This window comes from Phoca vitulina, unplaced genomic scaffold (genome assembly GCF_004348235.1).
Source record: "Phoca vitulina isolate PV1807 unplaced genomic scaffold, GSC_HSeal_1.0 scaffold92, whole genome shotgun sequence".
Classification (NCBI taxonomy): Eukaryota; Metazoa; Chordata; class Mammalia; order Carnivora; family Phocidae; genus Phoca; species Phoca vitulina.
In genome coordinates this window covers 1,950,550-1,965,138 of record NW_022589795.1, presented here as the reverse complement: position 1 = coordinate 1,965,138, position 14,589 = coordinate 1,950,550, and the positions used below count along the sequence as shown (strand labels likewise).

Sequence of the window (14,589 nt, the reverse complement as noted above, 5' to 3'; positions counted from 1 at the left end):
ATGCCCGCCGCCCGCCACTTCCTCTCCCTGCTGCTCCTGCCCACCTGCGTGGCTCTGTGGCTGCCGCCGCCGCGGGGGGCCCGGGGGGCCCCACTGGAGCCAGTGTACCCGGGGGACAATGCCACGCCAGAGCAGCTGGCCCAGTACGCGGCTGAGCTCCGCAGATACATCAACATGCTGACCAGGCCCAGGTGTGTGCGAGAAAGAGCGAGAGAGAGAGAGAGAGAGAGAGAGAGAGAGAGATCCCAGTCCCCGCGGCCCTGGGCCCCGCCCCCGGCCCCAGCCCCAGCCCCTGCCACGCTCTGGGGAAAGCAGGGCATCTCCACTGACCAGGCCTGCAGCCCCAGGCCCCAGGCGGAGGGGGGGGGGGTGCCCAGGGTGGGCATGAGGCAGGTGAGCCGGCACGTGGGCACAGTGCTTGTCCCAGCTGCCTCTCCCCTGCCAGGTACGGGAAGAGAGACAGAGAAGAAACGCAGGACATCCTGGAGTGGGGCTCCCCCCGCGCTGCTGCCCCCAGGTGCGTTTGCTTCCCTGCTCTGTGTGCCTAGATCCCTGGGGCTGAAATGGGGGTGCGGGGAGGGGAGAACAAAGGCCCAGGGCTGGCCGGAGGTCTCCTGAGGGTGGGAGGACTGTCCCCTCCGCCACGTTCTGCCCCCTCCTCACAGGGAGCTCAGCCCGATGGACTTGTAACGCCACCTCCTGCCTCCTCGGACTCCAAGGGCAATGCCGGCCCACCTCCCCCCTCTGCACCCTTGGCAATGGCCGAAGCTTGCTCCCTGCTCCCACGCAGACCAAATAAAGCAAATCCAAGTCAGAGCTTCTCTCTGTGTGTGTCTCTGTGGACCCCTGGTGGGGGCAGGAGCGGGCCAAGTGCTCTGGAGAGACAGGAGGAGGGGAGGGAGGCCCAGGAGGGAAAGGAGGGTATTGTCAGGGATCCAGAAGGCCTGCGGGGTGGTCAGAGCCATTCAGCTCATCCTCTGCTTCACAGAGGGGCAGGCCCAAAGGGAGGCAGGGACTCCTCCAAGGCCATTCAGCAAGTGAGTGAGGCTTGAATTGTCCCATTTCAGCACTTCTAAACCTTCCTGGTCAATAGCCTGATGACAACTGTGCCCCCAAACGCACCCCCACCAATGTTTTTCAACACGTAGGCACTAGGTGAAGTACGGATGTATACTAAAGTGTCCTTGGCACAGGGCCAGAGGCAACGACCCAGCCCGGAGGAGTGAGTGGTACCAAGTCACCAGCTGCCCTCCTCTGGCAGGTCGGAGATGGGTCACTGTGTGTGTTCAGTAGGAGCACAGCTCATCAGGGGGCACGGGGCCCAGCAGAAGCACGGCCAGTGCAGGGGGACTGTGATGGGGAGGGGCCTGGAGACTGTGTCCTGTGCAGACTATTGGGAAAAGGAGCTACTGTGTCCCGGGGCGTGCAAGCCTCCCAACAACCCAGTGAGGGAGATACTGTTCTCCTCACTCTACAGAGGCCAAGGCCGAGGCTCAGCAAGCTGCGGCAGCTTCTCCCAGGTCCGGCACAGACAGCAGGCTAGTCCAGGCACGTAGCACCAGCTTCGGAATCAGAGGAACTCGGCTCTGATCCCAAGATCTGCCCCTCTCTGTCTGTGTGTCTGTCTGTCTGCTACAACCTCTCTGAGCCTCAGACTCTTCATCCGTAGAGAAGGATGATAGGGTTGCAGTGAGCAAGACATGAAATAACACGTATGAAACATTGAGCATTTGGGGCACCTGGTAGCGCAGTCGTTCGAGCGTCTGACTCTTGATTCTAGCTCAGGTCGTGATCTCAGGGTCCTGGGATCGGGCTCTGCACTCAGGGGAGTCTGCTTGAGAGTCTCTCTCTCTGCTCCTCCCCCCCACTCACACACACTCTCTCTAAAATAAAAATAAATAAATCTTTTTTTAAAAACCCCAAACAACCCAGGTGTTTGCAGCCGGAGGGAGTGAAAATGCTGAGAATCCCTTGAACAATTCCTCTTTCAGCAAGCAAACCCACGGATGTGCTATTATGATCTCTATGTGCACCCATATGCTCTGGGATCGATTTGTTGGAAATTTGAATTCCAACAAATTTTGGAATTTGAAGGGATCGTCATGGCAGGGATGGGTGAGAAGTGAGAGAATTAGAACCTTTCTGGTTCCTGGAAAAGAAACATTGAGCGTGGCCCCTTGACCCAGGTAAATGCTCAGTAAATGGGAGCTTCTCAGGGGCAGACTAGCCCCCGGCCAACCAGCTGTCGCCATGAAGCATGCTAGAAAGAGCAGCGGCGAGAAAACACGGGCTCCACACACGTGACGCTCCACCTGATGGAAGAGGGGCACAGCTAACTCTGTGGGGCTCCAGGACAGGGCTCTGGAAGGCAGGCTTCCCATGACTCCAAGGAAGCATCTTTGAAGAACCAGAAACTTAGAGAGAACTGCTCCTGAGAGGTATGAAGTCCCGGGTGTAGGAGCTCCTGGAGCAGCTGCAGGAGGGGGGATCCAAGGGGGAGTTCGGCCTTCTGGCAGGAGGTGGAGTAGCCGAGAGATGCGGCCACCCTTGGAGTCCAATCTGCGGATTCCACACTCCAGCTCTGGGAGGGTGAGGACCTGGATCCTGCCCTAGGGAGGCCCACACGGAGGACAAGTCTCGGTGGGCCCCAGGGGCTTTGCCAGGACTTGCCCTTCTTGGGCACCCTGAGTAGGTGGGGATGGGGTAGTGTGTGTGTTTGTGTGTGTGTGTGTGAGAGAGAGAGAGAGAGAACGGGAGGGAGTGAACATGTCTCTTGCCCGTTTTCCCGGGGCTGGGAGCACCTGTGGATAAGGGATCGTCATGGCAGGGATGGGTGAGAAGTGAGAGAATTAGAACCTTTCTGGTTCCTGGAATGGCTTCTCCGGCCTCCCCCATGTGCTCCGCCTGAAAAGATGGGGCTGTGGGTTTGATGGATGAGAGGCTCCCCTTTCCTGGGCTCAGCACCTCACCCTGATCCCAGGACAGAGACAATCGTGTTTCTCCTCAAGTCCTGGCTAGTCTGGAGTGTGCAAATGACCCGAAAGTGGATCCAGGCCCTAAAAGGCACAGGGCTGGAGAGGATGCAGCCACCAGGCAAATGCTTGGCTCAGGATGATTCTCACACCCAAGGGAGTGGCCGGGGGGGGGGGGGTCGGGATGCCGTTTCAGCAGAACAAAGTTTGAGTTTGGATGATAGAGGCGGAGGCCGAAGCCCCAGAATTTTCTCTGGCAGCCAAGGTGATAGGCTCTGAGTAGGGAGAGAGGTAGACACTTCCCAGGGGCAGGAATTAGGATCCTGCTCAGGACATGCTGGTGTGTGAGAGGTGGCTCGTGAGAGGTGCCTCTGAAGCTGAGAGCCTCTGCCCCTGCCCCCTGCCCAGGCCTTCTGATGGTCACCCCACCGAAGGAGAGTGCCACCCTCCCACCCAGCTTCTCAGGGACAGGCCCCGCTGGGCTCATTGCCAGTCGGGCTGAGAGGGTCCTGGAGGCCCAGGCAGGACTTCTTCACCTTGAGGGGCAGGCAGAAGCCCTGCTGCTCGTTCCCGGGCCAACACGGGACATCCGGGGCTAGCATCAAAGCTGCCCTGCTCTGTGGAGACACTTGTGTGGGAGGGGATCCTGGATGGAGCCCCCTCCTTTGAGGTTGCTGGGACCTGCTCCTCTCGCCTCTGCGGGCCCTCTGGTTAGAGGCCCCCCCACCAAGTGGTGAACGCGTGTAAGTGGGGGGCAGGTGCATGGGCTGCAGGGAGGAGGCAGGACAGACCTGCAGGAGAGGTCTTCTCTCACAGTAGGAACTCCGGGGTCCTCTCTCCCCTTGAAGGACAGGTCCCTTCTTACCTAGGGCCCACAGAAGTCACCAAGCCATAGAGATATTTATCTTTATTGTTCTGGGGGGAGGGGGAGTGAGGGAAGTGGGCAGATAGGAATTAAGGCTCCTTTGAGGATACAAAGGGGGTCGGTGGGCCAGGAGACTTGAGTCAGGCATCTGAGGTGTGGGCCCTGCCTGGAGAAGGAAGTCCCTGGGGCCCTGGTATCCCCCCACCTTCCCCCAGGGCTTCCTCTCGTTCCAGCCCAAGCTGCCCCCAGTTCTGTGGCTCCGGATCGGTGCCAGCTTGCCCAGGCTCTCCTACCTGGGGCCCTGGGAGGACAGCGGCGGTTGGGATTTCCCAGGGGTCCGCTGGGGGGGTTTCGTAGCCTTCGCCGGTAGGGGTTTCACGGTGTTTGCTGGTGCGGTTTTTGTGGTGATCGCGGCTTTCTTGGGGTTTTTAACGTTTTTAGATTTCTTGGTGTCCTTAGACTTCAAGCTGGGGAACAGGTCTTTGCACAGATCATGGGGTGGCGAGGGCGGTGGGTGGGATGCCCGGTGATGTCCGTGTCCTCCCGCACCCCCGGCCCGTCCTCCCTCCCTCCGGCTCTCCCCCCCCCCCCCCCCCCCCCCCCCCCCCCCGCTGTTGAAGAGCTTCTCTAGGTACTTGTTGAAGTGGGCGAAGTTGGACATCCAGTCGGCCGCCCTGGGCTCGGGGGGCTCCCGCAGTTGCAGCTCCTCCCCCAGGGCACCCCGGGGCCACAGCCGAAGCGGCACCAGGCACAGCAGGGCCAGTGCGCACGCGCAGCGCAGAGCCGGCGCCTGGGGCGGGGGAGGGGCAGACAGAGCCGCGGGGTGTCACGTGACGCCCACCGCGGACACCGGGCTGGTGGACTCAGCGACGCGTCTGTCCCCGGGACATCCCCGTGCCCAGGCCGAGTGGGGCGCACATGCGCAGTGATGCAGCCACGCAGAAAGCGCCGGGTGAACGGGGCGGTGGGGACGGCCAGGGAGGCACACCCTCGGCTGGGCCCTCGGGGGCTGCGGGGAGCCCCTGCTCAGCTCCCTGACCTCAGCCGCCTCTTCCGCAACTCCTTGCTCAGCCCGCTCCAGCCTCTCCCGCCTCCTTGCCGTTCCTCCAACATGCCAGACCTGCGGTTCTCTTGCCTGGAAGACTTCCTCCCGACAGACACGGGCGCGGCCAACTTCCTCACCTCCTTCGGGCATCAGCTCGAACTGCACCTCCTAAGTGGGTCCGACGCTGACACCCCTATGCAGAACTGCAGCCCATCCCTTCATCTTGCACCTTCCCCTTGTGCGTCACCTTCTAACTTACTGTGTTCTCTGCTTTTTAAAAATTGTCCTCTCTCCCACGAGGCACGCGCCTCCTCCCCCGATGGAAGCAGCGTCGCAGCTGGCCTCCGCCTGTTCTGCTCACTGATGGAGCGCAAGCACCCGAACAGCGCCTGACACTTGGCAGGTGCTCGACAGTGCGTGTTAAGTGAATGACTAACGCAGCTGCACACTGGAATGCCAGCCCCGGGGTCCCCACGTGCGCACCCAGCTGTGCACAGGGAACGTGACGCTGGCAACCCACAGCACATCCCGTGATGCACACACTGCGGTGCCTACACCCCCGAGACGCACCCCTGGGGCCCTCAACCCTCTCTTGACCAGGAAAGCCCCTCACCCCCACCACCCAAAGCAGGCGCAGGAAACCCTGGCAGCCGTCCTGGCGGTCAGACTGGCAGAGGCTGCTACCCTGGTCTCATTCCTTCATGCCCCGCCGTCCCCTAGCTCCTGGAGAGCATGGCCGCCAGGGGTCCCAGACTCAGCCGCCGGACATTACCATGGTGCTGGGCAGGTGCAGGGCAGCACAGCAGAAGGGTTTCCGGCAAGGACCTCCGAGGCCCTTTATATTCCTTCAGGTCCATGCCCCCTTTCCCACAAAGGCCCCACGCCCAGCTTGGCCTCCTCCTGCCCCGTGTCCTAACCTGGGAGTTGGGAACAGGGAGAAAGTGGGGGTGGAGGCACACGGGCTGCCGGCTGTCCTGATCTGGGCACAGTTCGTGCCAGGGGCCCAGTGGTGGGGGTGGCAGAGGCGGGAACACCGGGGAGTCGGGGTCACCTTTTGCCTCAAGTCTACAGATCCCAGGGAGGAACTGTCTCTGGGGTTGAGAGGGGGCTGTGCTTTGCCCAGGGACTGTTCTTGGGGTTGGGAGGGGGCTAGGCTGAGAGATCAGGTGCCCCTTCCCACCCAGCTGGGGGCTCAGCGCCCCTACTCCTGGCTTCCAGGCCTGCCGGCAGGGGCCTGGGTGAAGTTAAGATTTCTGCCTTAGGATTGCAGGCCCTACTGATCATTCTGGAGATTTTCGCGGCCTGCCTAGCTACTTTGGAGACCCTGATGGGAGACCAGCGGAGCTTTCTGGAGTGTGGTGGGTCTCAGCTGCCTGAATGATGAACTCAGGGCTTGGGCTGCTTCAGGTCACAGAGCCTTGGCTGTGTGGCCGTTAGGGCCCCTCGAGCTGCTCAACATTGCTGCTTCTCTGTGGCGAGGCTGTAAAATGTGGAATGAAGCTTTTTCATGCCAATCCCCGCACCCCCAGAAGAGACACAGTAGGAAGAGCAGGGGCTTCTGGGTAGGAATCCTGACTTTACCACTTCCTGGCTGTGTGACCTTGATTAAGGGACATTACCTTCCCTGAGCCTCCGCATCCTCATCTGCGAAATGGAGCTGATCACATCTATAGCCTTAGGGCTGTTGTGAGGATCCAGTGGAATGATGTAGCTGAAGCCCTTGGACAACTTCTGGCACACAGTGATTAACATATGTGAGCCCCTCAACTCAGGGATGCACTCTTCCCCCCCCCACACCCCGCATCCTCACTTCTTCCTTAGGGGAAGGGATGAGAAACTCAGTGTCAATGTCACCAAGTTTATGGGGTGGCTCAGCAGCCAAGAGAGACAGGACTGCATTTCCACGGAACCAAGACTCTCAAGAAAAAGAAATGAGATTCCCATGATAAAACTCCATAGTACAAGTTGGGAGGAGAGATCTAGGTGTCAGTGTACCCCAAATCCCAACAAACAGGCTGTCTCTTACTTCACTTAGACACAAGCCCAGTGTTGATGACCCCATTCCCGAAAGAGCTCCAACGATGTGTCCTCTTGCAGCCTCAGCTGTGAGGACCCAAGCTGCCCTTACAAACCCCGGGGCTTCTCCACAAGGCCCCAAAGGCTCTCAGTCCCTCACTCTTCTGGACTCACTTACTCATTTCAGGAACTGTCAAGTTCTGAGGGATGGTGTGTATCTACCTGCCTTCCTGGTTCGGAAGATGAGAAAATGCTTGATGGGGTGAGCAGGTTGAGGAAGGAGGCACGAAGCACTCAAATATTATTATCACAATAATAATCACAATCACAAGGTACTGTCATAATCATAATAGCTCTGTGGAGCATACAGTTATATACTAATAACTGACAATTACTGCTGATGCTCAGTGCCAGGTACCGGGAGAAGCATTCTGTTGCAGTGTCTCTGATTTTAATGACACTTGCAGGCGTTAACTCCTTTTGCATTTGAGGAAACAGGCTCAGAGAATTTAGGAGACTATCCAAGGCCAGGAGGCATGAGATTCAAGCTCAGGACTGACTCAGATCTGGAGAAGCAGTCCTATCTTCTTGGAAAGTTACCCCCAGTCAGTTACACACCTTTCTGTCCCTTGGGATTCAGGCCATCTGCAGTCTAGAGTCTCCCCTCAATCACCTCCTGGTCCCTTGGCCTGTCAGCTCCTCCCGACTCCAGTGGGGTTGCTTACCATGCTCTGCGTCCCCTCCTCACTCCCATTCTTCCTCCATCTTCTTGGCTCTGTTTTTCCCAGGGGCCTTTTTGAGTAAACTCTTCCCTGTTTCTCCAAGCCTGATGGTCAAGACACAGGCATTGGCATCAGACTGACCAGGGTTCCAAGCTGGACATCGCCGCTTGTTGGCTGTGTGTCCTGGACAAGTTGCTTTGCTTCTCTGAGCCCGGTGTCCTCAGCTATGAGGGGAGCACTAGAGCTAGGTCATGGGGCTATTGGGAGACAAAGCTGAGAGAAGGTTCCTCAGGCTTCTGGCCCCAAGTCTTCCTTGAACTTTGTGATTCGCCCCAGGACCCTTCAGAGAAATTCTCTCTTTTACTTAATCTGGCTTAAATTGGATTTTTACTTGCTACCAAGCCAGACCAAAGCAAACTGAAAAACCTTTGACTAAGAAGCCTTCCATGACTTCCTGGATTAAGTCCAAACTTCTTAGCATGACATTTGAGGTCCTTCACAATTTGACCTCAGCCCACTTAAAAAACAAAAAAACAAACCTTCAAAAACAACTTTGGAGAAGTATAATTTAAACACAGTAAAAGTCGCCCATTTGAAGTGCCCCATTGGAGGAGTTCTGACAAATGTGTAACCACCCCCACAGTCAAGACACAGAACGTTTCCATCCCCTCGGCTAGTTCCCTCCTGCCCCTGTCCAGTTCACCTGGCCCCTGACGGCTGAGCTCATCTCTATAGATTAGTTTTGCCCGTCTTAGACTTCATGTAAATGGCATCAAAGAGTATGTTCTTTCTGTCTGGCTTCTTTCACTCGGCAGAACGTTTTTGACATTCCTCCGTATTGTGAGGCGTATCAGCCATTTGTTTTTCTTATTGCTGAGTAGTACTGTTCCTTCAGGAGGATGTACCACAATCTGTTTACCTCTTCCCCTGTTCTGGATATTTGCATTTCCACCCACTCTCTTCAGCCACATCTCCTGCTCATGGACAGGCTCCTCCCTCGACGCACCTGTCCGACCCTCTACCTGCTAGACTCCAGGGGCCTCCCGAACAGTTCTTTCATACCCCCAGCCTTTGCTTGTGCTCTTCCTTCTATCTGGAACGAGTGTCTTCTACTCCTCCACCCTGCAAAATCGTGGGACTCGGTTCTGGCAGTTCTTCTGCGAAGCCTCCCCGGGCCCCTCCCTGCGCTGCCTTGGGCTCCTTGGATCCTCTCTGCATCCAGTTGCCTGACGGTCCTCACCTGCCTACGCACCAGGCCCATCATCTGATGACGATCCCTTACTTATTCCATCCTTGGCTGTGCATTGGAATCATCTGGAGAACTTTCCAGCTACTGTTGTATGGCTCTGCCCCCAGAGTCTGCATCTTGTAACTGAGCACCCACTTGACGGCAGGTACTGCCTTAGGTTCTGGAGTTCCAGTAGTCGATAAGATATAGTCACTATCTCCAAAGAACTTCACAGTAGTGGGAACAGGTGTTCATTGAATGGACTAATTAATATTTCAAGAAATACCTCCCAAGACACCCCTTCTTGGAAATCCCTGTTGGAAAGAAGGTTTTTATCTCCTTTATGAGCAGAGTGGGAAGTTGTCTCCTTGGATACATATTTTGATGGAGTTTGAAGGGAATTCAGGAAGCTAGTTCCAACTCCCAACCTCCCATTTTACAGATGAGAAGACCAAGGCCAAGTAGCCGGGTTTTCTGCACTGGAGGAGGAAGGTAGTCTCTGAAAGCCAAAAGTCCCTCCCATAAGGACATTTGGGCTAGCTGCTCTTGAGAGCTGCTAAGCTGTTCTCAAGCCCAGCGTCTGATGCCAAGTTAATAAAAGATTTAGGACACGTTAGTAACAGTATTTTAATCAAATCTAGACAAATTCAAGATTACATTAAGCTGTGATGGATAACAGCAAAGGATCAACTAGAAAGATTACAAACTGTTTCTAAATGTTTATTTCTTTTAGTGCTGATAATTTTATGCATTGTCTCAAATTAAGTCAAACTTAAATGTTATTTAAGTTCAGCAGTTTTTGTGAGTTATCATATTTTTGTAGATTGGAGAATAATTTATGGAAAATGAAGCAAGTTTCTTTACTAACAAAACCTGCTAAGCCAAGCTCTGCCATTTGCTTGCTGTGCGATGCTGGGCAAGTCATTGAGCTCCTCTGTCCTTTAGTTTCTTCATTTGTGCAGAAGTGAAAGCTAAAAATAGTACGTATGGAGTGAGGCGCAGCATCGACTGAGGACATACAACCTGGGGTCACATCCCAGCCCCACCACTTCGCAGCTTCATGCCAATGGGCAAATTGCTTAATCTCTCTGTACTCCAGTCTTTTCATCTGTAAAATGGGGTAATAGTACTCAACCGCCTCGGACAGTTGTTATGAGGATCAAAGAAATGTATACAGAAGCTAACACATAGCAGCGCTCATGTGGGTGATGGTTAGAGCAGAGCAGCAGCTCCTATTGCAGGAGAAGATTTTGAACTATGAATAAGCTTTTTGAAAATCAACGAATGTAAATTAAGCAGTGGGGTGAACTAAGCAAATGCCCCAGACACAGTGGGAAGAAAAGATCTCCCCCCATTTCTCCTAACTCCGTATCATCCTCCCTCTTCCCCCGGGGAAGAATGTAATGGGGCCCATCCGGCTGGCTGGCTAAGGGAGTGGGAGGCTGGGGCACATCCATGCTGTCAGAGGAGAACTCTGGGGGCAGGCACTCCCATGACAGCTCAGGGCAAGCAGGCTTTGCGCGTCAGTTGTGACCCCGAACGTGGTGACCTCGGAAGAGCAGTGGACAAGAACGCCGGGAGGCTTTGGGTTTGAGGGTTTGCCGCTGTGTGTCATGGAGCTGTATACCATGATTTCAATTCCTTGAAATTCTACTTTATTGTTAGATTTGCTGAGCTCTCCATGTGAGCCAGGTTTAGGGGAAGGGTGGAGAGAGACAGAAGGAATCAAGAAAAGGACGCTCTTGGGGCACCTGGGTGGCTCAGTTGGTTAAGCATCTGACTCTTGATTTTGGCTCAGGTTGTGATCTCAGGGTCGTGAGATCCAGCCTTGCATCGGGCTTCGAGCTGCGCATGGAGCCTGATTGAGATTCTCTCTCTCCCTCTCCCTCTGTACCACCCCCCCCCCACACACAGCTTGTGCTCTCTCTCTCTCTTTCTGAAAGGAGGAAAGGAAGGAAGGAAGGAAGAAAGAAAGGAAGGAAGGGAGGAGGGAGGGAGGGAGGGAGGGCAGGAAGGAGGGAGCTCTTTAGAGGGCCAGGAGGCTGGAAAGCAAGTTGACTGGATTCAGGTCTGTGGGCACAGGGAACAGGAGAGGAAGGACAACTGGGAGAATGGGGAGCCCTCCAGGAACCAGTGCCAGTAGGTTGGAAGGAAGGGGAGAACGTGTGTATATGTGCGTGCGTGCGTGCGTGTATAACAGGGAGGCAACCACCAGAGGAACTCAGGCCCATTCAGGCTGTGAAGCTGGCTGATAGGAGCTCACATCCCAAGACTGTCACTGGGTTGAAGATTCAGTACTGGGGAGAACAGAAAGTCCAAAGAGAACTTCAGGACTCAAGCTCATGCCTGATCTTTGGAGAAAATCCATTTGGACCCTTGAATTATAGCAACTGAGTTTCTGATGCCAGGGGCTCAGGGACTGGGGGGGTGCTAAGTGACTCTGGTCAAGCCCTCCTCAAAAGACCTAAGATCCTAGTAAGTAAGAGAGGGAGAAAGTGAGGATAGGAAACAGAGTCGTGGGGGGCTGAGGAGGAGGGGTCAGGAAAGGAGATGGTCAGCATGAGAAGGTCAGCATGAGAAGGGCAGTGAGGGGCCCAGGGAGACTTTCAGGGTCCTCGGGAGGTCTCCTCCTCCGCCTCCTATCCCCAGCCCCAAAACCGCAATGGGGGAAGCAGGTTTGGACTGCTGGGGAGGGTGCTCAGAATTCCACAGTAGCAGAGACTGGCACTCCCCTAACTCACATATGCACGCGCGTGTGCATACAAACACATACACAGCACACACACACACAGCACACGGACCCACGCAGGCTACACGTGCAGACACGTGTGTGTGTGCGTAGACACAGCATACAGTTACCCCATCTGTGCATCCACGTAGACACACAGACGATCCCAAACCCACTCACGCGCGCATAAACACACCCACGGACACGTCCCTGAGCATCCTTCAGGCCCTTCGGGTGTGCCGTCCGCGTGTGCTGTGCACGTCTCCCAGGTGTCCGCCCGCCTGGCTCAGGAAGGCCCAGAGCTCCTGGGGGAACACGGCCACCCGCGCATTTTCCTTTTGCTGGTCTTTGAGCGGGGCAGGGGATGACGGAGAGGGGCACGCCCAGGGGGTTCCTGCCATAAGCACTCACCATGTCCCCCACTCCCCGCACCTCCAGGACAGACCCTGAGGCCTGCTGCACCGGACCCACACACTCCCAGTCTGCTTCGGGGGATGGTGAGCCCTCCCACGCTCTGTAGCCACGGAGGTGACAGGGCAGCCCTGCCCCCAAGGGCTCTGGCCTGGAGAAGGGCAATGGTGGTGGCGGGAGGCAGAGATGATCGGACCCACGGCAGCACAGAGCAGGCAGCCGGAGACGGAAAAGCCAGAGGCCTTGGAGCCCCTGTGGGAGGGACAGGAGGTCCCCCACTCTGCCCTCAGGCACCTCAGACAGGAGAGGTGCACAGCGTGGGCCCAGGGTGGCTAAACCCCAATGCATAGGGCAAGAGAAGATTCTGGCCGGGAGGCTTGGAGCTGAGCAGTTGGCACCAAGCAGGGCTGAGGGCGAAAGAGCTTTTGCTGTGTGTGGCAGGGGAGGGGCAGAGAATGGCTCTGGGACTGGGACCTCCCTGCACTCCTGGGAAGGGGCATGGCCAGGGCCTGCCCTGGGTAACCCTGCTCCCCTGCCATGGCTCACAAAGCACTTTTGTATGGGTCACCCCCTCCTGGCTACGCGGAGTCTGTGAGGTGGATATTACCCAGCCCAGGCCAAACGACTTGCCTGAAGTCACCCAGCAAGCTGCCCTAATGCTTTCCATAGCCCCTGTCCCTGTCCCTTCCGTCTCTGCCCCAACCCACTCTACAAGTGCTCCCTTGGCCCAGGGCACAGGGGGTGGGAAGCAGCACAGGGCGTGTGTGCATGCGTGCATGCGTGCGTGCACTCCCGCGCACGCAGCCCTCTTCCAGGTCACCAGTCCTAGTGGGGACACTCCTCTCTCCTTTCTTTCTGTCTCCAAACAACAACCCGAGTGCCTCACACAGTCCTCAGGGCATGTATTCCCACTGTCTAGAGCCTCCCCCCACTCTCTTCCCTTTGACCCCTCACCCCTGCCCTCTCCAGGTCTACAAGAGGGCTCCGAGGCATCACTGGCTTGTGAGGGTCTCCAGCAATGGATGTTGGGTTACTGGGGGGGGGGGGGCTAGCAAGGCTCCCTCTCACTCTTAGGGTCTGCACTGCCTTTTGCAAGCTCATCCCTCTGCTCTGGTGATGGGCTACCTAGGCCTGGCCCCCTTATACGGTGTCCACAGCAAAGCCCTTGGCAACTTGGTGGGAGCAGGGGAGGAAGGAGAGGATAAAAGTGGGTGGCACAGATGGGACCGGGCAAGATGCCACTAATGCTTGTGTGGGCAGTGGGAAGAGGACATACTATCCATACCAGATACCTGGGGAACCAGCAGCCCTGGGATGCACCCCTGCCTGCCCCAGGAGGACCTGAGGTCAGTTATGGGCACACCAGATATCCAGGGACAGAGACTAAACACCCACTGCCCAGATGGCACCCAGCTAGAGCCTGTTCAACCCGGACCCAAAGGGGAGCTGCATTTATGGAGCACCGTCTGTGTGCCTTGTACTGTGACAGTCACTCTACGTGGGTCCTCTCCCTTGGGGGGCGGGGGTTATCCCCATTGTATAGATGAAAAAATTGAGGCTCAGAGAGGTAATGTGACTGCATATATATATGCAGTGAGAGTTTCAAACTTTTTTTTTTCTTTTTCCCATTGAGAGGTACATCCAAGAGAAAAGGTTTCCAGAACAAGACTGGCGAGTTGCAGGGGTCAGGGCGACGTGAGGGTGTAGGCTTGCGATAGCTGTTGGCGGCCCCTGCTGGTCGTTATCGCGAGTGCAACATCACTCTATACCGCGCCAGATCTGCTAGAAATTCAGAACAGCCGCTTTGAGTTTTACTTCTCTCCGTGTCCTGACTCTCAAAGCCCTGCGATGAACATCCACCAGAGGAAAACCCTTGATTTTAGGGGAAGCAGAGACACTGACTGCACCCTTGTGATCTGAGGAGGCAGGAAGGCAGACTGAGCTAATTACAGACCACAGAGGGAGAGGACGCTATCCCCCCGGCCTCCCCCACTCTTCTGCACCCGGGCCCCCCACCCCAAGGGGCAGCCGCTAACTGCCATGGGATGCATTTTGGACCCCTCCAACCTGTTTCCCTTCTCAGCTACTCTATTTCCCGCCAGTAGCACTCTCATTCCTTGGGGCCCACTTACTGCACCTCTGGTAGGACGCTCAACTATACCACCAGAAAGTCCTTTTTGTGTCTGACACCGCCCACCTTCCTCGACCAACACCCTAGACTCGGAGCCAGGCGATCAGGAGCCAATGACTCTGGTATCCGACTTGGTACTACTGAAGCTGGCACCTTGTCTGAAACAAAATAGGAGCATGGTACTCGGCATCAAGAAAGTCTTCTTCCCACACCGGAACCTCACTGGGCTGTTGGGAGAATCAAACAATTTATCAACTGTAAGGTCCTGAAAAGATGTGAAGGGCTGGCATTCTGTAAGGCCCTTTTAGAGAGATACTTGATACCCGTCGACTGACAGTTACTGGGGGTGTGGGTGGGGGAGGCAGTTCGTAAGAATAACGAATTGGATTCCACCTCCCTAGTGGGCCAGAATCTGGGATTCCACCTTGTCTTGGGGATCCTGAATGGAATTGAAGGTTTGCTGTGGGTTGC

The 14,589-nt window shown here is 56.1% G+C and overlaps 1 protein-coding gene across 1 annotated transcript; it reads left to right on the top strand.

Annotated features, from left to right (window-relative positions):
• On the top strand, positions 1 to 690 carry PPY (pancreatic polypeptide). Its single transcript, XM_032396409.1, has 3 exons — positions 1 to 191; positions 446 to 517; positions 666 to 690. Exons 1-3 carry the CDS (start codon positions 1 to 3, stop codon positions 688 to 690), a joined length of 288 nt encoding a protein of 95 aa, XP_032252300.1.
• Positions 691 to 14,589: the final 13,899 nt, after the last annotated feature.